At 40.7% G+C, this 24,078-nt stretch overlaps 1 protein-coding gene across 3 annotated transcripts in view; it reads left to right on the plus strand.

Annotated features, from left to right (window-relative positions):
* The window catches only part of cep290 (centrosomal protein 290), a 44,526-nt gene that overhangs the window by 1,859 nt on the left and 18,589 nt on the right, over positions 1–24,078 (plus strand). Inside the window, exons 6-31 of one of the 3 annotated variants that reach the window (XM_013273780.3) lie at positions 241–294; positions 464–484; positions 1,017–1,163; positions 1,460–1,642; positions 1,790–1,879; positions 4,302–4,424; positions 5,331–5,454; positions 8,411–8,583; positions 8,965–9,127; positions 9,260–9,360; positions 9,458–9,524; positions 14,999–15,120; positions 15,234–15,309; positions 16,257–16,372; positions 16,813–16,977; positions 17,926–18,075; positions 18,169–18,284; positions 18,370–18,472; positions 18,887–19,117; positions 19,372–19,545; positions 19,648–19,759; positions 21,689–21,894; positions 22,239–22,390; positions 22,862–22,973; positions 23,199–23,654; positions 23,753–23,917. In XM_013273780.3, coding sequence (XP_013129234.1) covers positions 241–294; positions 464–484; positions 1,017–1,163; positions 1,460–1,642; positions 1,790–1,879; positions 4,302–4,424; positions 5,331–5,454; positions 8,411–8,583; positions 8,965–9,127; positions 9,260–9,360; positions 9,458–9,524; positions 14,999–15,120; positions 15,234–15,309; positions 16,257–16,372; positions 16,813–16,977; positions 17,926–18,075; positions 18,169–18,284; positions 18,370–18,472; positions 18,887–19,117; positions 19,372–19,545; positions 19,648–19,759; positions 21,689–21,894; positions 22,239–22,390; positions 22,862–22,973; positions 23,199–23,654; positions 23,753–23,917 — 3,702 coding nt within the window. The remainder of the gene's footprint in view (positions 1–240; positions 295–463; positions 485–1,016; positions 1,164–1,459; positions 1,643–1,789; positions 1,880–4,301; positions 4,425–5,330; positions 5,455–8,410; positions 8,584–8,964; positions 9,128–9,259; positions 9,361–9,457; positions 9,525–14,998; positions 15,121–15,233; positions 15,310–16,256; positions 16,373–16,812; positions 16,978–17,925; positions 18,076–18,168; positions 18,285–18,369; positions 18,473–18,886; positions 19,118–19,371; positions 19,546–19,647; positions 19,760–21,688; positions 21,895–22,238; positions 22,391–22,861; positions 22,974–23,198; positions 23,655–23,752; positions 23,918–24,078) is intronic. The other 2 variants (XM_005454174.4, XM_013273781.3) reach the window with 2 other exon arrangements.

Consider the following 24,078-nt stretch of genomic DNA (forward strand, 5'->3'; position numbering starts at 1 on the left):
CAACATGCTGGTGAAAAGATTGAATGTTACGTTAAACTGAAAATATTTATGTATGCACATATTTATATACAAAAACAACCAGTACAAGAATACGATACAAATGGTTTGACTCATCTGTTGCTTTGCTAATCTTGTTTGACATTGTTTGCTTCCAGCTTTCCATCGTTTTCTGATGGTTACAAGGCAACAGCAGAATGTTTTCGATGTTTCTACATTGTAAAGTTGGTTTTGTCTTTCTAGTTGGTTGTGCAAGTAGAGAAGGCTGAGGAAGTCATCAAGAAGCTGAAAAGAGAGGTATTTGATAGTGGGCATCACACTCGTCATTTCTTTTCATCCCTTGTTTAGTTACGATCCATTCGTACTTTATTTAAAAGTTTTGTGTACTCATGCTTTACCTTCATTTTTTACTCATTATCTCCTTTTAATCTATTTTTTTTCTGTCTCCATCTGTTCCGTGGTGTAGTTAGAAAAACTTAAGAGGAAGGTAAGACACAAAGGTAGTGTAGTTAAGTAAACTAAGTTTTTGGTTATGTGAAATGAGGTATAGTTTGTAGGTTTTGTAGCCATATAAAGGTGTACATGAGGGTTTTTTTGCATCACAGCTTTTTATAAATGTACATACAAAAAGTGAGTAGGATGATGATAAGAAGTATATCATATGCAATATGCAATCCTTAACATAATGGAATTTTAGCAGAATTTTGGGCTTTTAAAGGGTTTAAGTTTTGATTTTTGATTTTTGTGCACAAAGTGAACTTTACTAACCTGATCGATTATAAATTATAACACATATTTTATATTTAATATACATAAGGTGACACCTTCTAGACTGCGTGTTTTCTTATAAACTATCATAGAAAAATCCATCGCTGTTCAAAGTATACTGAAAAGCAGGAAAGGCTTGTATTTCAGGGGCTTTGAAAGTCAATTTAGTGTTTCCATATTTGTGAGTGAGCAGAGGAAATTTTTGGGGGTTCATTTTCTGAACTGACGTCTGTGTTCCTGCATCACATCAGAATGAGCAGCTCCAGCAGGATGTGGACTTTTATCGCGGAGAGCTGGACCAGAAAGAGCCTATGTCTTCAAAAGACGAGAATGCTGAGACTCAGAGGAAGCTCAACCTTGCCAACCGCCAGCTTTACCAGTGCTTAGATGACCTGCAGGTACTGAAAATCTGTTTGTTTACTATAAATTCTGGTCAACTAGGCAACAGACTATTGTGTGCCAAGCTTGGCAATGGTGCCATGCTTTAGTTGTTAACAAGTATCGGATGCTCAAGGCCTCTTACGCTGCCTCAAACATGCAAGATTAGTGCTGTTTGTAATTGTTAATTAAGACCTTTACTGCTTATATTTATGCTTTCATTTGTTTTTATTATATACTCTTTGTACTGCTGATTGATGTGTCTTAGACTACGCCCCCTAAAATTACGTTTATTGAATTATTTTGTGTTTATTAGCGAGCGGAAGATGAAAACACACATCTGAAGACTGAGAATATGCAGATGCAGAGAAGCCTGGAGGAATCTGTGAAGGAGATGGAGAAGATGACGGATGAGTACAATAAGTTGAAGATTGTGGTGCAGCAGACTGACTCCATTATGGACCAGCTTAGGAAGGAGCGAGATCATACAAAGCTTCAAGTAAGATCCTTCTCTTCACATACTGTTTTTTTTAATGGAGATAAATTACCTGAATCCATTAATTATGTCACACTCTGCATTTTTTAAGCTGATAAAATAATGTTTGAGTGCAAGGTACTGAATCATGGCTCCACTTTTTATGTGCAGGTCAGAGAGTTAACAGATAAGATTCATAGCATGACTGAAGAGAACGACCCTATTATGGCAGCTGTCAATGCCAAAGTGGAGGAGTGGAAGGTAAGTATTTATTCAAAGTAACTCTCCAAAGGGCAACTTTTATTTGTTTAGTTTATTTCCTTTAAGCAGGTGCCAGGTGCATTCGAGGAAAAACCTGAAACCTTGACCCTGACACCAAGGGGCTCCTGGTGCCTCTGTTAATCTTCACTTCTCTGCTTAAAAGAAAGGATCACTGAACATTAGTGGTGCAATGGATCAAAAATCTCACGGTTCGGATCGGATTTCACGGTTTTACGTCACGGATCGGATCAATTTTCGGATCAGCAAAAAAAGAAAAAAAGACAAAATTTTAACATTTACTTATTAACTTATTTAAGTATTTTTTGCCTATTAAAAACATTCAACTCAAAACTCATTATTATTATATATATATATATATATATATATATATATATATATATATATATATATATGTGTATGTATGTATATTATATATTATTATTATTATATAAAAACAAATTAAGGTGCAGTATAGGGCAGTACAGGGCTTTGTATCTACCACTCCGCTGTGATATAATGAGCGGTCACGGTCACGTAGCTTTCTGTTGACCTGGAGGTCCACCCATTTGTAGTTGGGCAACAGAAGATGCCAGGGACAGTTCAGCCATAACTTTAAACTTTTCCTGCTCATACATGCCTGGGTATGATCTTGTCACTGAAGTGGACGCGCAACGGGATATCATAGCGTGGCTCAAGCACGTTCATCATAGTTTAAACCCCTTGTTTTGCACAAGGGAATACGGCCTCCCGTCTGCAGCTAAACACCCCAGTAGCTTTTGTAATAGCTTTAGCCCGATCGGATTGGGGAGCAAAGGGCTGCTTAAATGCCGCAAACTCCTCTGCTCCTCCCCTTGGACCTCTAGCGCTGGCCATAACTATCGCTTGACAGACTGACCGCGCGCACCATACACATACTTTTTTTCCTTCTTTTTCGAATCTTCGGATCACGTGCATCCCGAACCGTGGAGTGGGATCGGTTCGGATTATGGATCAACCATGATCCGTTGCACCACTACTGAACATTAATATCAATATTTATTAATACATATACTTACATATGGGACTAGTCTCTTCACTGCCTCTTCACATAGTTTAAAACTACAACCCCAATTCCAAAAAATGTACAGAAAAACAGAATGAAAAGACTTACAAATCTCATTAATCCATGTTTTACTCACAGTAGAACACAGAAAACATATCAATGGTTAAACTGAGAAAATGTAACACTAGGAAATAAATAAGGCAATTTTGAACATGTTTCAAAATATTAGACAGGCCTATATTTACCACTGTGTAACAGTCATTTTCATAAACATCTGATAATTGAGAAGACTAGTTCCTGGACTTTGGGAAAGTAATATTGTCTCATTTTTCTCTGACAGAGGATTCTAGCTGTTTTACAGTTAACAGCAGTTTATTTTCTCATTTCATAATGCGCCAAATGTTTTTGGCTGGTAAAAATCGTTCACTCTTTGGAATCTTCAACTTCAAAGTTATAACAGATGAAGTATGGGGCTTAGCATTGTCTTGCTGAAATATGCAAGCCCTGTGTTGCTCTATATTTAAAATGATGCCTTTTTTAAATGCAGTGCTGTCTGTGGGGTTGAAGATCAGAGGCACCCAGTACTGGTTTTCAGCCCTGTCTCTTCTGGATTTCTCCAAATTTTCTGAATCTTTTGATGATGATATGTGCTGTAGATATTTAAAGTAGTTAAAGTTGTCACATTTTTATGTTGAGGAAGATTTTTCTGAAATTCCACAATTTTTTTAGACAGAGTGGTGAACATCTTGCCCAGCTTTACTTCTGAGAAACTTTGCCTCTGTAAGATGCTCTTATAATAGTCTGGTGTCTCACTGACCTATGGCCATTTAACCTAATTAGTTGCAAAATGTCCCTCCAGATCTATCTTTTTGGTACCATTTCCAGTTTTTTGTTGCACTCATCCCAACTTTTTAAACATGTGTTGCTGCCATTGAATTCAAAGTGAGTTTCTATTTTTCAGGAAATACGAAAATGTCTAACTTTAAGCATTTGATATGTTTTCTGTTTTGTGGTGAATGAGATATGGGTTTATGAGCTTTGCAGATTCTGTTTTCATTCAAAGTTTGAACAGCATCCTAATCTTTTTGAAATTGTGATTGTAAATAAATACTTTAGCTATAAATCTTTGATCTGTTTTCTCTGGTTCTTACAGCTGGTACAGTGTTCTCAGGTTTCAAAGTCTCACCTTTACTTTTCCAAGAACACTGCTTGTCAATGTGGCCAGATTGCTCAGTCTTTCTCTTCTCGCACCATTGAACCTTCTTCTTGAAGGCATTGTCCATGTGGGCACCTGCAAATTTCAGTCACTGAGTTCACCACTGAGTTTTGTTAAATTATCCTACAGGACTAACATGAGTTTACTTTTGTTGTTCCTGATAGCAAGTGCTGTCTGGGAAGGACGATGAAATTTTGGTGTACCAGCAGATGATTCGTGACTTGAGGGAAAAGCTGCGTTCAGCACAGCTGGACTTGGACAAAAGCAACATTCTGGCCTTGCAGCAGGTCTGTTCAAAAATAGGAATGAAATAATCTTTGTGTATACACATTTCTGACTTTCATCTCCTGCCATTGTGGTGCACTGAATGTAGATCATTGTGTTATCGTGGCGACAATTTTGTTTACGTGAACACAAAAACCCGAGCTCAGCATAGGAATGCAACTTTTACCTTATCTTAAAAGTGATTTGGGGACGTTTTGGGACACATTTCACCACATACTTTGTTATTAATGGATCTGAGTGTTGTGCTTGGATATACATATATGTTATTTTATGTCACCTTATCATAGAAAAGATTTTTGTTTTACCCACATTTTTTTTTCTGAGGAAGTTTGCTTAAATAGAAAGAAAAGCATAATTTTACTTCACTATTGCCAAAAAAAGTTAAACTAAAACAAAACAGTTTGTTACAGATATAATTCTTATCAACCTTACATGCATAAATAAAATACTGGGATAAAATAACGCTATGGACATCTTAAATGCTCTGTGGGGGGGCGGGGGGGTCATTGTTTATACATTTATTTTTATTCTTTGGGGCAGGGGCATCCTAATTTGGAGGTTATAGTCATATCATCTTTTTTTCCACCTATCTGTATCTATGTGTATATCATGTTTCTTCTTTTGGTTCTCTCTCTTTGCCCTGCCTTTACATATAAACCTATCCTTCCTTCCATCTCTATTGCTGCCCTGGGTCAGGTCATATATGAGCTCTGCGCTGTAAGTTTCATCCATCGTGGGCCTCTTATCCTGTCCCTCCCTTTGTTTTCAGTCCATAACGTTCTCCAACAATGAATGTGTAAATATTTATGTGTGCCACAGCTGTGTAGCATGTGTCTAACATTGAAATCCTGATAACTCTGTGTTTTTGTGTTGTGTTGTGTTTTAATTTTGTGGTGAATATCCTAAAGGCTGTCCAAGAGCGAGATAATCAAATCAAGATGCTGAGTGAGCAGGTGGAGCAGTATACAGGGGAAATGGAGAAGCACACCGTACTTATTGAGGAGCTCAAGACGTCTACGAAGAAAGACAGAGGTTTGTACATCCCTGATTAATTTAATATATGTTGTTCATTAGCCTGTCTTCTGACAGTTGTTGTTTGCATATATTTGTAGTTACGGGGAATGCCCAAAAAGAGCAAACTGTAGACAAACAGGTTAAGTTAGCCTTGGAAAATACCAAACATCAAAATGTAATCATCATAAAGGATATATGTTCTGAATATATCTGAATTTTTGAGGTAGATGTTTTGTTTTTTGTTCTTACTTTTTTTTTTTTCTTTTTTTTTTTTTTTACATTTTTGCGATTCATGATTAAGCTAAAGTTTAAACTGTTTAAATTAGAACTGATAAGACCTGGTTGCATGCCTAAGAAGGTAAATGGCCTGGAACTTGCAGGTGCAACTGAGCAGTTTATGTATTTTAATGTGAGTCAGTGGTTTTTTTTCTTTAAACAGAGCAAGAGATTTTGAACATAACATTTCTTAGCATATTAGCTTTTTGTATTTTTTGTTTTGTTTTGTTACCAGTGTCAGTGTTATTAGCAGTGATGGGAATAACGGCGTTACAAGTAACGGCGTTACTAACGGCGTTACTTTTTTCAGTAACGAGTAATCTAACTAATTACTATTCCTATCGTTACAACGCCGTTACAGTTACTAACAAGGTAACGCGGTCCGTTACTATTTTTCAACAAACAGTTGAAGCTGTGTTCAGCTTACCGCAGTTTATATCAGTTGCACGGAAGTAGCTGTAAGTAATCTGGACGCTACAGCTTTAAGCAGCTGCGCGCTCCCGCGGACGGTAATCACGATCACTAGCACAACACCTGGAGCTAAGGAGGCAAAACAATCGCATGAGTGCTGCTGTTTGACTGAGGAAGAATAAAGTAGTCGTGGTAAGTCAATCACATGACCACTTAAAGACAAAACAACAAGGTGCCAGTTTATAAATTGTGTTGATAGGCCACGTAAAACCAGAGTCATGATAAACAAGATATACGCGGCGTTTTTTCCTCAATAGTTTCGCCACGTTAGCGCTAGCAAGCACTCTCTGCTTATGAGCAAAAAACAAAACAAAAAAACAGTTTTAGGAGTGACGGCGAGAGAAAGAGAGAGGGAGAGGGAGAAAGAGGGAGAGAGAAAGAGAGAGGGAGAGAGAGCAGGAAAAGAGAGAGAGAGAGAGAGCGAGTTTTGAGATGTGAGATTTGTGACGTTTAGCGTGTTTGGAGTGTGTAGTTAATGTGTTGTCTTGTGTAGTTAGTGTGTAGTGTTGTGGATAGTTTTGTGTTGTGTGTCAGAACAATGAGGCGACTGCTGTCTCCAGGTAGAAACAGGAGTGATACACCTGCTGCTGTCAGACCTGCAGGTATCAGGCTGTGATGTTCTCCTTTATAGTGGACAGAAATGATTTTTTTGGAGTGGCACAAATAATTTGTGTGGCATCTTATTGAAGAACAGCTGATTGTTCTGTAAATAGTTTGAAATGGTTATTTAAAAAAAGGGTAAAAGGTAAATGGATGCAAATAAATTTGTTGTTTGCAAAACTTGTGCATAGGATTTTAAAATTGACAATTTATATTTGCATTTGAAGTTATAAAATATGATTCATTAAACATGTTTGTGGTTGTTACAGTAAAAATATAACTTTTTCTACTGTGATTTTATGTTTTTTGTCTGATTTTAGATCAATTCTGGTTATACAGTATGACAAAATGAGAACATAACTGTAAATTCAGGCACGTGAGGTTGCGCTAAAAAGAATGATACCAAACAAGGCAAAGTAAATAGTTTTTAAAGGTAAAATGTGGAGGGAAAATCAAGAGTAGTAAAAAAATGGCCAATTATACCCTGGACGCCAGGGGGTTAAACGTTCTTTGTTTTTTTTTTTAAGTAACGCAATAGTTACTTTTCCAAGTAATTAATTACTTTTAGAATATTGTAACTCAGTTACTAACTCAGTTACTTTTTTGAAGAAGTAACTAGTAACTATAATTGAATTACTATTTGAAAGTAACTTGCCCAACACTGGTTATTAGCACCCTGAAAAACTGACCTTTCAATGACACATAGAAACAGAGAAACCACAAACCACTGCTGTGCAATGAAGGGCTTAAAGCTTATGGTCAAAGCTTGTAACATCAAGTTTAAACTGAGTGTCATCGTCAGTGTTTCCAAGTATCAAGAACTGGAGCAATCATCAAGAATTCCAAGGAGTTGCCACAAAGTACAGAACAAGCCTGGAAGTGAAAGATTTCAAAGAAAGAAAACTAGAGAGAAATGTGCTCAGACATAAGTGAACGACTTAAAAAAAGTGGGAATTGTAGTCTCAAAGAAGACTGAGGTTGTCTCTGAGGTTGCAGTCAACCTGGAGAAAGATTATGCACACTGGAAGCTCGGCCTTTGAGACGAAACTAGAGCTCTTTGGCCTCAGAGATGTTGCTTATGTTTGGAGGGAGAAGGGAAAAGTGTAAAATCCAAAGAGCATCACAGTGCCATATTATGCTATAGAGTGCGTCTGGCTTGTCGTTTTGTCTTCCAGCACATCATGCACGTAGTAGCGTCCAGAAATCCAAAGTGAACTTTACTGTATGGCCTCCAGAAAGGCCTGACTTGAATCCCTTTAAAAATGTGCATTGTAAACTGAAGACGAAAATTTCTGCCAGAAAACCATCAAATCTGGAGGAAGTTGAGAGATTTGCCAAAGAACAATGGGCTGAGATTGCTTGGGAAACATGTGTGAGACTGTTGTTAAAAGGCTCTTTATTCAGCAAAAAAAAAAAAAAAGATTGGGCTGGTCAAAATGATCAGCCAAAACTTTTTTTTTTCTGAATAAACAACCTATATATATATATATATATATATATATATATATATATATATGTATATATATAATATATATGTGTGTGTTTGTGTGTATATATATATATAGAAATATAGATATATAATATTATATATTATATATAAAATTACATTTTTCATTTGTTCTTGAAGGCCTCCCATCCACCTTACAGCAGAAGAAAATGGAGGAGCTGAAGTTAAAGCTAGAAGCTGCAGAGACAAGAGCAACAGAAGCAGAGCATGCGGTAAAACTAGCAGAAGCTCATGCTGAGGAGAAAGACAAGGCACTTATTGAGGCTTCAAACCGCTTGAGCCAGTATGAGTCTGTAAGTCTGCAAACATATTTTTTGTTCCTCATTTTTTTCTGTTTTGTTTTGTTTTTTTATTTTGGCTTTCAATAAAAATTTGTTTTCAGTCAAATTAAATTATTTGTGACTTAATTTCCAGGAATTGATGCATGTGATTTTTTTTTTTCTTTTCCCCATCCGTCCTCACTTTTAATAGAGACATTGAAATGACAATGTGACTATGGTGTGATCCACGTGCTTTTTTTGGTCTACAAACATGGTGTTTGTTTTTCACCATGCCAAATCACATCCTGATTTCCCCAAAAAGCATATGAGTTAAAAACAAGGAAGAAAGACATTTAGACAAGACTTGCTTTTTGGTGAAACACTTTGAACAACAACTTGGTTTCTGTCTTACAGGGCACTTATGGCCTGGAAGCAGCCATTGCGGAGATCAAAGAGTGTAAAAATGTAATTAGAGAGAGAGAATGTGAGGCAGAGGCCATGACCAAAGAGATCAACCAGCTTGAGATGAGAATCAATGACCTCATGGACGAAAATGAAGGTTTCAGAGAAAAACTAGGTCAGATGGGTTTTTTTATTTTTTATTTTTTAACTCGAACAGTCCCATTTCGCAGTATATTTAGACAACACTCACTGACGTGGAACTATAAAATTAATTTAGCTTTTGTTTATACTGGTCTTGACTCCGAAGGTCTGGAACCAAAGCAGGAAGTGGATCTGACAGAGTTTAGGCGTGCCGCAGATCTCAGACAGCGCCGATACAAAGCAGAAAACCAAGTCCTCACCAAAGAGGTATAGTGGGAATTATACTGGTTAAAACTAATATTTAAGTAATGTAAGTAATTTTGCTCATGAGCTTCTTTCTACTAACACCCTGATGGTTTTCTAGATTGAACGACTTGAAGAGGAAAGACTGGAATTAAAGAAACAAATCAGACGCATGGTGAAGGAAAGAGGTGACATTAAAATCACTCAGTTTAATTCCACAGATTATTCCTTTAAAAAGTGTATTTGTATATCTTTTCACCTGTTCTGAAAAGCGCATGTGTAGTTGGTTCACCACATCTATCGTGTAACAGGGGTCGGCAACCTTTCTGATGATGAGTGCCATCTAAAATTTCCTCAGAAGTCAATGTGCCATATGATTGCATTAGCATTAAATTTAATAACGCTCTATATGGACAGTTACACACTATATAGAACAACTTTAAAGAATTGTATTTGTTTGCAGATGTTGGCAGCTATCAGCAAATAGTTATCAGCTATTTTGAAACAAAAAAAAGACACTTTTTATCCATAACAAGAACCGCAAATGAACTGTACAACAGAAAATGCAAATGCTATTTATGGTCTCCTCACAACAATGATAAGAAAAATAAACTGGGCCAATATGGCATATTTGTTAATACAGAGATACACACGTTAATGTGATCTCTGGTGTCCCACTCAGAGACACAGGTCTGCGAGTGTCCAGCATTCAGACGGCTACCTGAGGACACTCTTCGTGTCAGAGAAAATCTGTTCACACAGATATGTACAGCCAAGTACTGTCAATAATGCCTCTGCAATGTTCTGAAGACAGTTAAACTTGTCAGGTAGTGATGTCCAGCAGGTGAAAATGCAAGCTCCATGAACACGCACAGCTATGGATTCCAGCTGCGTTCATAGTTCTGCAAACTTTGACCCCCACAGAGTCGAGCTATTCAGTTCAGTCAGCTGCATTTCGATGTCCTCTGTGTCCAGCCAGTTAATGTGAGACAAATCATTGGGTTACTTTGCGTAATCCTTGGTTCTTTTTCTAACTTCGCTCGGTGTTTCACTATGGGAATCGCCTCGGCGTGACCAACTACAGAAGCTCCAATGACACCACATCTGTCTATGACAGACCTTTCGAGCCGTGCTCAGGGCTCCGCCCCCTCATTATAACACGGCCGACCAGCTCCTCCTAACTCATTCCAAGCAAATTTCTTTCTGTGCCTAAGCAAGGAGGGAAGTGTTGGTGAAACACCTCACTCTGTTATCAAAGAACCAGGGATTACGTTTAATTAACCCTACATTCTATTTCTAACTTTGCTTGGTGTTTCGCTATGGGGGATATGGCCCACTCCCAGATTGCGCCAGCTCCCGAAGCTACGCTCCAGTACTACTCCAGGATCTCAGGTTGAACCTGAGGCACCAGAATCAAGCACTGCCGGAGCCAGGGATGACTGTGCAACATCCAGCCGATAAAACCGGACAAACGTGTGTGGTGTAGCCCAGCTTGCTGCCGCACAAATATCCTGAACTGATACACCTCTGAACAAAGCCCAGGATATGGCTACACCCCTAGTGGAGTGAGCTCGGAGTCCCGGGGGGGCCCGCGAGCCCTTACAGCTATAAGCCAGAGCTATGGCCTCTACAATCCAATGAGCTAGCCTCTGGCATGATATGGGCCTGCCCTTGTGAGGGGCATTCTTCAAAAACACACCATTTACTGCTGCAAATGGAACGAGTGGAGGAGGCTCTAGCATTCTGAATGGTTTCAATAACCTTCAGAGGCATGCCTGCCGCCTTCAAATTCCACCTTTCACGGGCCAGGCCTAGAGAGCCAGACCAGGTCTGGATGGGGATGGTATATCTCCCCACGCACCTGAGACAGAAGCTCCCTGCGGATGGGGAGTGGCCATGGCTCGTCCACCAGAAGCTGGATGATTTCTGCTATCCAGTGTTTGGATGGCCACCGTGGAGCTATTAAAATCAGTGACAGCCCCTGATCCCTCACTCTGATCAGTGTTGGGGAGATCAGGTTGAGGGGAGGGAAAGCATACAGCAGTGTTTTTGGCCATGGATGGGCCAGCACATCCACGCCCAGTGGCGCATCTGCGTCTGACAGGGAGAAAAACAGAGGGCAATGTGTGTTTTCTCGTGAGGCGAAGAGATCTACAGCAGCCCGGCCGTATCTCTGCCAAATCTGCTCCACCACCTGTGGGTGAAGCCTCCATTCTCCGAACAGTGGATTCCCTCTGGATAGGAAGTCCGCCCCCCTGGTCAGAATTCCTGGCACATGAGTTGCTCGAAGGGAGAGGAGCCGTGCGCTGCTCCACACAATTATTTCCCTGACTAACCTGTGTAGCTGCCGGGAACGGGTGCCGCCCTGGCGGTTGATATAAGCAACTACAGTGGAGTTGTCTGTTTTCACTAAAACATGTTGTCCCCGGAGATACGGCAGAAAATGCTTTAAGGCTAGGAGCACCGTGCGGAACACATTTATGTGTTTCAGCGCGAGTCTCTGTGACCAAACGCCATTCAATGCTCTACCCATCATAGTTGCACCCCAACCTGACAGGGATGCATCTGTGGTCAGTGTCACCCTGGATGATACTGCCCCGAGAGGTACCCCCGCAGCGAGAGCTGTCGAGCTCCTTCAAGGCCGGAGAGCCGCAATACACGACTGCGTTATTTTTACACCACGACTGAGATGTCGGCGAGGGCACAGCTGCAGAGAAGCGACCCACCGCTGAAAATCTCTCATCATAAGCAGCCCCAAATGTACCACCGATATCACCGAGGCCATGAGGCCGAGGAGGCGGAGACAGAGTCGGAACCGCACGACAGACAGTGAGTGAAGGATGCGATCCTCCGCTCTGAAAGTGCGATACGATAAGAGATGGAGTCTATTCTGAGCCCCAGATACTGTGCGGGTTCCAAGTGGCTCTTTTCCAGGTTGATTGTGAAACCGAGCTCAGTGAGGTGATTCACTACCACCTCGGAGTCTTTGATCACCTGCTTGCGCGATCGTGAGCATATTAGATAATCGTCTATGTTAGAGAATATTCTGATGCCGCTGTTCCTTAACGGAGACAGAGCTGCCCCACACATTTGCTGAACACCCTTGGGGCTAAGGATAGCCCGAATGGGATAGTCTGAAACTCGTACGCTACTCTCTGATAAGCGAAACTGAGATATTTCCTGTGTGGAGGATAAATGGCGATGTGAAAATAAGCATCTGAGAGGTCGATTGTAACTAACCAATCGCCTATGTGAATTGAGCGACAAAGCGTCTTGTGTGTGAGCATTCTGAATGTGTACTTTCTCAAATGCTTGTTTAATACACGCAGATCTAGAATAGGACAAAGCAATGTTTCGTCCTTTTTCGGATTGAGGAAATAGCGGGAGTAAAAGCCCTGCTGAGCTTCTTCGCTCGGAACCGCTCTGATCGCCTGTTTGTGTAACAGGGAGGATATTTCATCCTCCAGCACATTCGCTGAATCGCCACTAGCCACCGAAGCTAACACTCCGCCGAATCCCGGTGGTTTTACCACAAACTGTAGTCTGTAACCATGGGAAATTGTTGACAAGACCCAGGGATGAACTGCACATGCGCGCCACCGCTTCAGCCGCGCTGAAAGCGGGCCCCTGAAGACGCGGTAGGGTGACGTCACCCCTGTCTCCCAGAAGGAGTTGGGGCTGTCCCCCTCGCGAAGAGCGTGAGCTCGCCCCGCTGGGGACAAAGACAAATGGCAGTGATTTTCTTTTGTTTTTATTTTGAAACTGGGGGTACATTCTGCCCTTGGCAAACTGCCTGGCTGCAGAAATGCATGTTTTATTTCTTTTGTTCAACCCTAAAACACAGTGAAGTGCCTGGTGACTCTGGGCAGTGCTTGGTGACACAGACCGAGTGCTTAGGAGTGCTTGGTGACACTGCGCCATTTGTCCACAAGTCTGTCCTCCCTGAACTGGAGGAGGAGACTGAGAGGGTGCTCCTGGTGAACTGGAAACTTCCAGAGACCCTGAACCTTGGAGTGATTTGGTTACCCCTTCTAACATATCACTCGATATCACTCGTAGCAGTAGCGGCCGACAAGCAGGGGTCTTGACTGTTCGTTACTGCTACTCTCAGCCTCCTTTTCAGGACTTTCTCTGGCATCAACGCACAGTGTGGGCATCCCTGAGGGTCCGCCAGTGAAGCCTGAGCATGCTTGGCACCCATACAGACGATGCACATTGGATGAGGGTCTCTGCCCGAGATGGTGGCACCACCTGATGCGGGGCATGGGCGGGATACAGCCTCTTTGGCCTTCGGTTCCGACCCTTTGGCGGGGGTAGGAGCCATAGACATGGTTAGCAGAAAGGGGTGAGACTAGGCTACACCTGGCTCGTCGTGACATGTTAGCCCGTACGTAGCTAGGACTAGCAGCGGGAGTTAAATCCGAGCTAGTCGCCGCGGGAGTCAGCTCGTCGTGACACGTTAGCTGCACTCCGCTACCCAATATCGTTAGCAACTTAATGCTAACCGAACCCTAGGTCGACTAACAAGCTAATGCTAGTGAGACGCTATTGTGGTTCGTGGCCTGCTAACAAGTTAATTCTAGCCGGACACGGAAAGAACAGCTCGCCGTAACGCGTTAGCCCGAGTTACACAACATCGGCTACCTCGCTAACTAAAACCAGGAACCGCTGGGACAGCACGCCTGACGCGATTGCTGTTCCACAGTGTAACTATAAGTACACTTCTTTCGAAGGACTTACTCAGCATGATCCAAACTGGAACCGGAAAAACTGCGTTCGGCGACGTACTCCTACACGGGATGCCTGAGAACTGTTAAGCAGATAATCAAGTTAGCCTGGATGCGCTGAGGGAGCTCGAAGTAGTTTCAGACGGGAAGAAAGCGAGAATGAGTTAGGAGGAGCTGGTCGGCCGTGTTAGAATGAGGGGGCGGAGCCCTGAGCACGGCTCGACAGGTCTATCATAGACAGACGTGGTGTCATTGGAGCTTCCGTAGTTGGTCACGCCAAGGCGATTCCCATAGTGAAACACCGAGCGAAGTTATTTTTAGCCAACTACAAGTTGAATCTGGTAGTTGGTGTTGTTAGCTAAGATACTGTCATTAAGAACTGGCACAACTATGCAAGCTAATTTGCGATGTGCACCGCTGGCCCGGCCATTTATATTTCAATGCACCTTCTCAGATTAATTCACTGCGTGTCGTGCGCCATGCCATCAGTTCCCCCTGGCGTGCCAGCTGTGGCACACGTGCCCAGGGTTGCCGACCCCTGGTGTAATGTCTCCACAAACAGGCACATAGACCTCAGTAAGGAGCCTTGCCCACTAAGTTAATGTGAAATTTATGTCTCTCAAATCCAGTTGTCCCCTATTATATACACAGACATGAAACCTACAACACTCCTTTCAGGTTCCCGGTCAGACCTAACTCATTTTCATCCTTTTGTGACACTTGCTGTCAGTTTTAATGGAAGGGGCATATGAACTCATTGGCCCGATCATATCTTTTTCTTGCAGGGTCTTTCCACCTAAAATGTATTTGTATGAACCAAATCTATTGGTTTAGCTTGTACAAAAGGAAGACATTTAGCTATTTTTCTCCTGACTTATCTTGAATTTTGAGTTTTGTTTCAGATATACATTTTAAAAAATGTTGCTCTTAATCAGCTGTGTCTACAGGGATTCCACAGTCAAGCTTACTGCTGGAGGAAGATGTTAGACCGAGCAGGGCGGCACAGCTGTCGCTCAAACAGAGTGGCATGTACACAGATGAAGAAACCAGGCGCAAAGTAAGACTCTCAGTCTTACTTTGGTAAGACTGAGATGGTATACCATGGGAAAGGGTTATGTCAAAGTTTTTAGGGTTTTTAATTTGAAATATTACATTAACATTGCATTTCAGAATGAGTACCTTGAAAAAGAGTTAAGCAATAAGGAGCGAGAGCTGGAACTTCACCGGACCCAGTTTCAGGTCAAATGTGAGTATAGTCCTGCTCTGACTTCCACTTAAAGTTCACACAGACGTTTTTACACTTGAGTCACTGTAGCATCTGTACATTATGTAGTGAGACGATGATCAATGCAATATACACTGTATTGCCAAAAGTATTCACTCACCCATCCAAATGATTAAATTCAGGTGTTCCAATCACTCATAGGCATGAAGACTGCTTCTACACATGTTCATGAAAGAATGGCTCGCTCTCTGGAGCTCAGTGAATTTTAGTGTGGGACCATGATACAATTGCGATTGGCAATCCATAATCTGATGTATGAGTGTGGGTTTGGTGGTTGCCAGGAGAATGGTACTTGTCTGACTGCATTGTGTCAAGTGTCAAATGTCAAGTGTCAAATCTGGTGGAGAGGGGATTATGGTGTGGGGTTGTTTTTCAGGAGTTGGGCTCAGCCCCTTTGTTCCAGTGAAAGAAACTCTCAATGCTTCAGCAAGACATTTTGGACAATTTCATGCACTCTTTTGGGAAGAGTCTGGGGACGGGCCCTTCCTGTTCCAACCTGACTGCGTACCACTGTACAAAGCAAGGTCTGTAAAGACATACAAGAACAAGTTTGGTGTGGAAGAACTTGACTGGCCTGCATAGAGTCCTGACATCAACCTGACAGAACATCTTTGGGATGTATTAAAGGGGAAGCTTCTGAAAGAATGGTAAAAAAATTCCCATAAAAACACTCCTAAACCTTACGGAAAGCCTTCCCAGACGAGTTGAAGCTCTTACAGCTGCAAAGACATCACATTAAACCCTATGGATTAAGAATGGGATCCCACTCAAGTTCATTTGTGTGTGTGTAAAGGCAGACATGCGATTACTTTTGGCAATATAGTGTATTTAAAACATTTTTATCTGAATTATTTATGTCAGGGGTGCTGCTTCCCTATTGTTATTCATTCCTGTGCATGAACTCGTAGTGGAAGAACTTTCAAAGGTGAAAAAAGATCTGGAGGCTGCTCTGAAAGATGTCCTTCAAGCAATGAGGATTAATCAAGAGGCTGTTTCTGTTCCTAATCTGGAAATGTTGGCCAATGTAAGTATGCATGAAAGCTGATGCGAAACAGTGCTTAGTTTAAGACAACATTTGATTAATAGATGGTGTTTTTCAATGTGTTTCACACGGGCTCACTTTACGTCATGCCTTTACACGTAGATAAGCTGAAAACAATGGACTTTGTCCCTCGTCTGCGTTTTACCGTTGACCTTGTCATTTGTTGAAACACAGGGTTTGTCTCATAGCAACCTGATAAACAAATGTGGTTAGCGTCAAAGAAAAAGGCAAGAAAGCTATGCAACATACCAATCAGCAAGGAAGTAGTAGATGCTAGCACACATCAAACACATGAAAATCAATCTTAGGTAGTGGTATAAATTTATTTTTATCCTACACTATACAACTGTTGCATCTTGGATTTGTGAATAGCCCTTTTTTGGGGGGGAGGGTGGCAGTAAACTTTGTTCATTCTCCTACAGGGTTTAGATGTCAGTGGCATGGGTGGCCAGTCTGAGTCAGCCCCACACTTCAGGTCCCAAATACACCAGCTGGTGGGGAGAAATGAAGAACTGAGGCAGGAGCTAAAATCAGCTCGTGAGGAGGCAACCGACAGCTTGAGTCAGCTTGCCAGAGCCAAAGAAAAGGTAGATTAATATGATTTAAGTCAATGACACAAATTAATAATGTGGTGGACTGGCAGCTTTATTTGGCCATATTTCTGTCTTTGGCAAGAAAACAAAGCGGTATGATTTCTCAACTTGTTTCTCAAAGCCAAACATGTATTAAACTCTAGTTATGGAAGACCAAATCCCAGTGGTAACGGTTGCGTGTCTCTTCTCCAAATCAACAAAATTATTTTCTTATGTAAAAATTTGTAACCACAGAAATACAAAGATTTATGAAGATAGCTGCATGCCTTGCGTGGGCTCCATGGTGGAGAGTCATTAACATGTCTAGAAGATTTTTCCTTTCCTTTTTTTTTGGTCTGGTCAGTCGCCTGTTTTTGATATCTGCTACTTCTGTTTCATATAATGAGAGAAACGAGGTAAACAAACTTCTGTCTCAACTGTTCAGCGTGCATTCAGTTTCAATTTTCAAAATGATAAAACTTTCTTACAAATAACACTTAACAAAAGCCACATTATCCAGAACACAGGCAGTAACAATTTTGTTTAAAATGGGGAAGCCTCCTTTACAGAACTCCTCTGCCATTTCTCCAGTTTTATTTTCCAATAAGATTTTCTCTTTTTGTTGATCATTCTCTTTCATTAATTATTCCTTTGTCTGATTCATTTTGTTCATAAATAGTGTTACACTGTTTATTTTAATCCTCTATTTATTACTGCCTTTAGTCTCAATAATTTTTTGTTACCTTATGTTTGTGGTACATTACAATGGCCTCCTCACATTCAATAATCAATGATGTGTGTCTTCATTGTCCCAAACTATGCTAAATAATACTTTGAATCTAGAGACAAATGCATGAACTTTTTGATAAACAAGTGATTGACGTTTGTAGTATAATAAACACAACGTTTAATAGCCAGGTTTTGCTTGTGATTTTTTTTATTATTATTATCTGTGCCTGTTAGATATACCAACTTGAAAGTGAGTTGGAGTTGCTCAGGAAGTCTGGCAGCAATGGAGTCGTCCTCAGACCTCTGAGCCTTCCTGAGGGCCTGGAGCCCAGCAGCACTGAAGTCATCAGTTCCCTGAACGAGTACGCCGTTCGACTCCTTCAGGTTAGTGTCACTGTCTTCCAGTAATGTGGTTGGGAAGAACTGTAAACTAATTGTTTCAAGTAAAATCTAAATAAATTGATCATAATTATTTAGGAGATCAAAAACAAGGACGAAAAAATGCAGAAACTTGCAGGCGCTCTGGAAGAATACAAGGAGAAGTTTTCTGTTATTAGCCACCAACAGGGACTTCTCTACAAAGAGTACCTGAGGTGGGTTATCATGAAAGGTTTTGCACGTTGTGGGTGATTTATTTACATGTAAGAATCTGAAATATTTTCCTGTTTTTTTTCTCAGTGAGAAGGCAGAGTGGCAGAAGGAGAAGGAGACATTCACAGAGATAAAGAACAGGCTGGAGGAACAAAAGCAGGTGGACGATGTTAAAATCAGAGAGTTCAGTGTAAGTCAGCTTTAAAAGGTTAATAATACTTAAATGCTACAAGATGCACTGTGTTTATTTTGCAAACACTTTCCAATGTGGCTCTCATTCACTCACACAGATATATGGATGGTTTAAGATGATTCACTGTTAAAGGCTGACAACATGGAACTAAATGTGTCTCAGACAAATTACTGGAATATTTTCCTTTAACTCAATAAACATAAAATGCACATTAGGGGAACAGACAACTCGTTCTGGCATGTAGTGTGCAATATCAGCAAGTCGACTAGCAGCTCTTAAGTGATTAAATAACTATGTACTGACTTTTTACAAATTTGAGATGTACAAATATCAGAGTAGATTTTTTTGCTGTGCTTCTTTTTCCTTTTGGTATCAGTTTTATTAAGAGCAATTATTTGCCTTATCTATCAGGATCTGCTGGACACACTTCAGAAGGATCCAGAGGACATCAGAAGACAGCTGAGTGAAGCAATTCGTAAGCTGACAGTGCTTAAAGTTAACGAGAAGAAACTGACACGACGCTACACAACCCTGCTGGAACAAGAACAACACCTCCGCAAGGAAAACGGCAAGCTGAGAGATGAGAGCAGCCAGATGCAGGCATCGGTCACTCAGAGGATAGGTTACCTACAGAGATACAAGGTAGCAAGAAGCTAAATCCCACCAAAAGCCTCAGTGGCAAACAGATTCTTATCTATTGTCTTTTATCTCAACTAGATGAGACTATATAAAACATTTTACACAAAAGTTTCCCACTCAAGTATTTCCTTAAATAACAGAAAATAATTTATGAAATATTGTGACCATTTCCATCAGAGTGTAGCGAGATGTTGTGTTTTTAGCACTATGTTCATTCAGCACCTTTCTAACGTCACTGCCTTTTCTTTGGTCTTTAGGAAATGGCTGCATATAAAATAGCAGCACTACAGAAAGCTTTGGATGATAGTGTGCCCTCATCAAACCTGGAGAAGGCTAACAAACAGTACACAGAGCTAACAGTCAAATACAGAAACATGCTACAGAGAGACAGCCGCCTCATACAAAGAACCACCAACTTAGAACATTTAGAGGTATTAAAAAAAAACATTTCCTGACCAGGTTTGCCCCACATCTCATGTTGTGTTCTTGACTAATGATAACATTTTATTCATCTTTTTTTCCCTTCCTCTCAGAGTGAGAATGAGTCTCTTCGAGAACAAATCTCTGCCATGAATAAAGAACTGGAGATCACAAAGGAGAAACTTAATACTTTAGAGCAAAGATGGGAGAACATCCCTTCAACAGGTAAACTAAGGATAGTGATCATTACAAACAGTTTTGTTTCTAACAAAATTCATCATATAATGATGTGAGTGTTGGCCACGGGTACAACATTTAAAAACTGACTCCCACTTTTAACAAAAACAATGGGGGTGGGGTGGGTAGATTGATCAAGAATCACATCTGAACTGCATATCTGAAAGTAAATTGGTCTGAAACAATATTGGTTCAACCTTCAATATAAATATTTTGAAGTTAGAATAAAAGATGTTCCAGCATTCTTGGATTCACAACAAGAAGGTATCACAGTCTATGAAGGCCATTAAAGTCTTTTACAAGCTGAAGTTCCCGCCATGAAAACATTTACTGGGCTGTGGTGAAACCAACAGAATAAGCCAAGGGCACAGACTTCCCACAGAGCCAAAAATTACAGTTATTTATGTCTATTGCTTTCTTCCTGAGCTTTTATCTACTGTATTGTCCTGCATGCATGCAGTGTTGTAAGACAGCTTGAATACATTTAGTGCTCACTGGATCTGAGCCATAGCTAGTGGGGTCATCGCATTCCAGTCTCAACAATGAGGAGGTTGGGTAAAATTCATCATATAATGATGTGAGTGTTGGCCCGGGTGCAACATTAAAAACTGACTCCCACCTTCAACATAAACATCACATTTTTGAATTTCATATCTGAAAGCAAATTGGTATTAAACAATGCCTATAGACAGTTGTGTATCATTTTTGCTGGATAACTGCTTGAAGTTTTGCCACTCCTCAGTTCACCCCACAGTTTGTCAAAGAGATTTATGTCAGGGCTTTGTGCAGGCCACTCAGTAAAGTTCACTTTGGTCTTCTGGACGTAGTTCTTGACCATATGTTGGGTCTTTGTCGTGCTAGAAGACAAAACGATGACCTAGACCCAGTTTTGCTGCTGCTTAAGGTTTTCCTCCAGATTCTTCACGTATCCATCCTTCTTCATGATTCCTTTCACCTCGTCGAGATTCTCAGTTCCAGGCGTACTGAAGCATCTTAACAGCATAATGCTCTCACCACCATGTTTCACTGTGGTGTTCTTTAGGTTGTATGCCTCTCCATTCTTTTTCCAAACTGTGTTTTAACGGTCAGTTTTTATCTCATCTGATGAGCTTCCAGTATGCAGAATCTTTCTCCAGGTTGCCTTTAGCATACTTCAATCATTCAATTCATTCCTGTGCATGGATCTAGTAATTGTTTTCTTTGACACTACAATTCCCAACTCTTTCTAACTCATTCACTAGTGTCTTGGCAGTTCTTTTGAATCTCCAGGCATATCTCTCATTAGTTTTCTTTCCAGAGTCTTTGAAATCTTTCACTTCGTACCTCTGCCTGGGTTACTCTGCGCTGTATGGCTCTTCCTTGAATTTCGTGATGAAATTCAAGGAAGAGCCACACAGCGTTCCAGTTCTTATCAGTGGTAAACGCAAAAGTTTAAAGTGGTTTCTTTTGGTTTTTTGGAGTGATGCTTCTTGCACCTGCCTGTTCAAAACCTTCCTGAAGTTTTTCTGCTTGGAAGATAACCCTCAGAGTTAACTTGGTATTACATGCTTTGAGCACTACAAAGTCACAGCAGTGGTTTGTGCTATGCCTCAATAGAGAGGTCAGTTTTTCAAATAACTAATAATATTTGACCTTGGTCATTTTTGTTTTTTCTGAAATCATTCTATTGTTGCCAACAGAAATAACTTGCGCTTTCTAAATCAAATTAGTATGTTAAGAATTTCCATGTCGAAGATCTTTTGCTCTGTTAAACAACACACTCTGTAAATTTTTGGCTAATAATTTTGTCCTTACCTGTATACAGTGCCACAGTTTAACGTCATTTAAGTAAATTATGCATATGATTTGTATATTTGTATTTAATATATTGTGTGTTTTAAATTATCATTCCAAACTGTTTACATATTTTATTATCAGGAGAAGAAAATGGGATGGCTAAAGCAGACAAGGCATCACTCAACAATGAGATGATATCTGCTGTAAGACGAATCACCACTTTAGAGATGAAGGAGCTGAATGAGAGGCAGAGAGCTGAGCATGCCCACAAAATGTATGAGCACGTGAAGAACTCACTTAAGCAGGTGGAGGAGCGCAATGTGGAACTGGAATCCAAGTTTGTGGAGGTATGAGACCAAGGAAATCAACAGATATGTTTTTCTGTGGCACATGAAATGTGTTGTTTCCCCAGCCATCACCATGACCATCTTTTAAGATATCTAAAAGGCGATTTGGTTCACCTGACACATAATGTTACAGTGAGAGAAGTGAATAAATTTTGATTGGATTGGATTTGCATTTTTATGCTATCCAGAGCCTGCTCAAAAGTAATTTTTTATTTCATTATCTTAACATTTTGGTTCACAACCTTTGCGATATATCTCACTTGTCAGTCTCTATCAGGTTATAGGTGTTCAAAAAAGAATTTATATGACTCTTATCAAGAAGTCTTACTTCTGTTTCTCTTTAGTTGACTAAGATGAATGTGGAGGCCCAAAGGGTTGAGCGGGAGCTGAGAGATGAGCTGGCAAGCAGCGTTAGCAAAGCTGTGAGCGATGCTGACAGAGCCAAGATTGCAGAGCTGGAGAAGGCAGAGGCTGAGCTTCGCATTGAGGTTTCTAAGTGCGTCTGACAGCAACTATGCCTTAGATTGATATTTTTTTTTTTTTTTGCTCTCTATCATGTGATCTAGTTTTTGATAAGCACTGCAATCACAATTATCCCGCGTGTGTGTGTATTTATAAAAGCATAGGTTTTGCGGTCACAGCATTGTGTTAACATATCTGGATCCTATCAAAGATAAGCTTGTCCTTGTCAGCGGGGGAATAAAAACATTACAAGCTAGTTGTTTTTATATGAATGTTTAGTATTGATTGATACCACTACCACCATTAAATCAATCATCAATAATTAAAAACAAAGATCACACCGTGTTTCACTATAAAATACCAGAGCATTAACAAAAATAAAAAAACACCTAAACAAATATCCAGCTATAATGTTGGTATTTAAAGGGGTTCACTATTTTATTTTAAAAACAAAACATAAAACATTTTATGTTGCATTTTTTTATGCTTTTTTCCCCTTTGGCAGGCTTCAAGAGGTCTCTGATGTGGCTGTGACACAGGTGTCTGCTCTACAGGCCAGACAAAAAAGCAACGAAAAAGAAGTGGAAACTTTGAGAAGGCAAATATTGGACTTCCAGGTAACTTGGTCCTGGTCCTTTACTGCACTTTCTATTTGTTGGCATTTGACACTGTGAGATACTAGAAATCAATCATTGCTACTTTTTATGGTGATTTGTACAGATTTTCAGATCTTTGCTTTCAACATAGTGGAATAAAGTGGAACAAATGTCAGTGGTTTGTTAAATTCTCACATGTCTGCGAGGCAAAAATCAAAGAGAAATCATGCTTTGTTTTTCCCTCAGTCGCAGTCAGACGAGAAAGCCCTCATTGCAAAGCTTCACCAGCACATTGTGGCTCTGCAGCTCAGTGAGTCAGATGCTTTGGGAAAACTTGAGGCTGCCACCAATCACATCCAGCAGTTGGAGGCCTACAAGCTGCGAGCTGAACAGCGGCTTGATGCAAGTGAGCGTACTCTGTTTCTCGCTCGCCAAGAGGGCCGAAACCGCTCGAAGCACCTACGGCAGACTATCCAGTCGCTCCGTAGGCAGTTTGCAGGTGCGTTGCCACTTCCTCAGCAGGAAAAGTTCTCTTTGACCATGCTGAGCCTCCAGGAGGACCGAGCAAAAGCTCAAAAGGAGAAAAAGAGGGCAGAGCAGGAGAGCAAGAGAGCGGAGGGAAGGGCAGATGAGCTGGAACTAAGGCTGCAAGGGCTGGAGGAGCTTGTCTCAACCCTAAAGGATGTGAAAGGGGCCCAGAAGGTTAGTGGGGAATAATATTCTTGAGATCACATCTTGTCTTGTTTTGACCAGTTTGTGCTGCAGTTGCCAAAAACCACACTGTTTACGACTTAAACCAGGTAACTGAGTGGCACAAAAAGATGGAGGAAACTCGCCTGCAGGAGCTCAGGAAAGGCAGGGAGCTGGTGGTCCAGAAGGAGGAGATAAAATACCTCAGAAACCTTGTAAAGGAACAGGAACAAACCATCCACTCACTGGAAGAGGATATTGTTCAGCTAAAGACTGTGAGAGAAAAATTAATTTATACACACTCAGAAATTTGGTCATTTCTCAATCACTATGTTAAAAATAGACATCAAAGTTGCACAAAAATTAAAGATGATTGTGGTCTGATTAAACTGCAGTGAGTGGAGAATCAGGCATTTTTAAATACATATTTAGGTTT

This window comes from Oreochromis niloticus, linkage group LG7 (genome assembly GCF_001858045.2).
Source record: "Oreochromis niloticus isolate F11D_XX linkage group LG7, O_niloticus_UMD_NMBU, whole genome shotgun sequence".
Lineage (NCBI taxonomy): Eukaryota > Metazoa > Chordata > Actinopteri > Cichliformes > Cichlidae > Oreochromis > Oreochromis niloticus.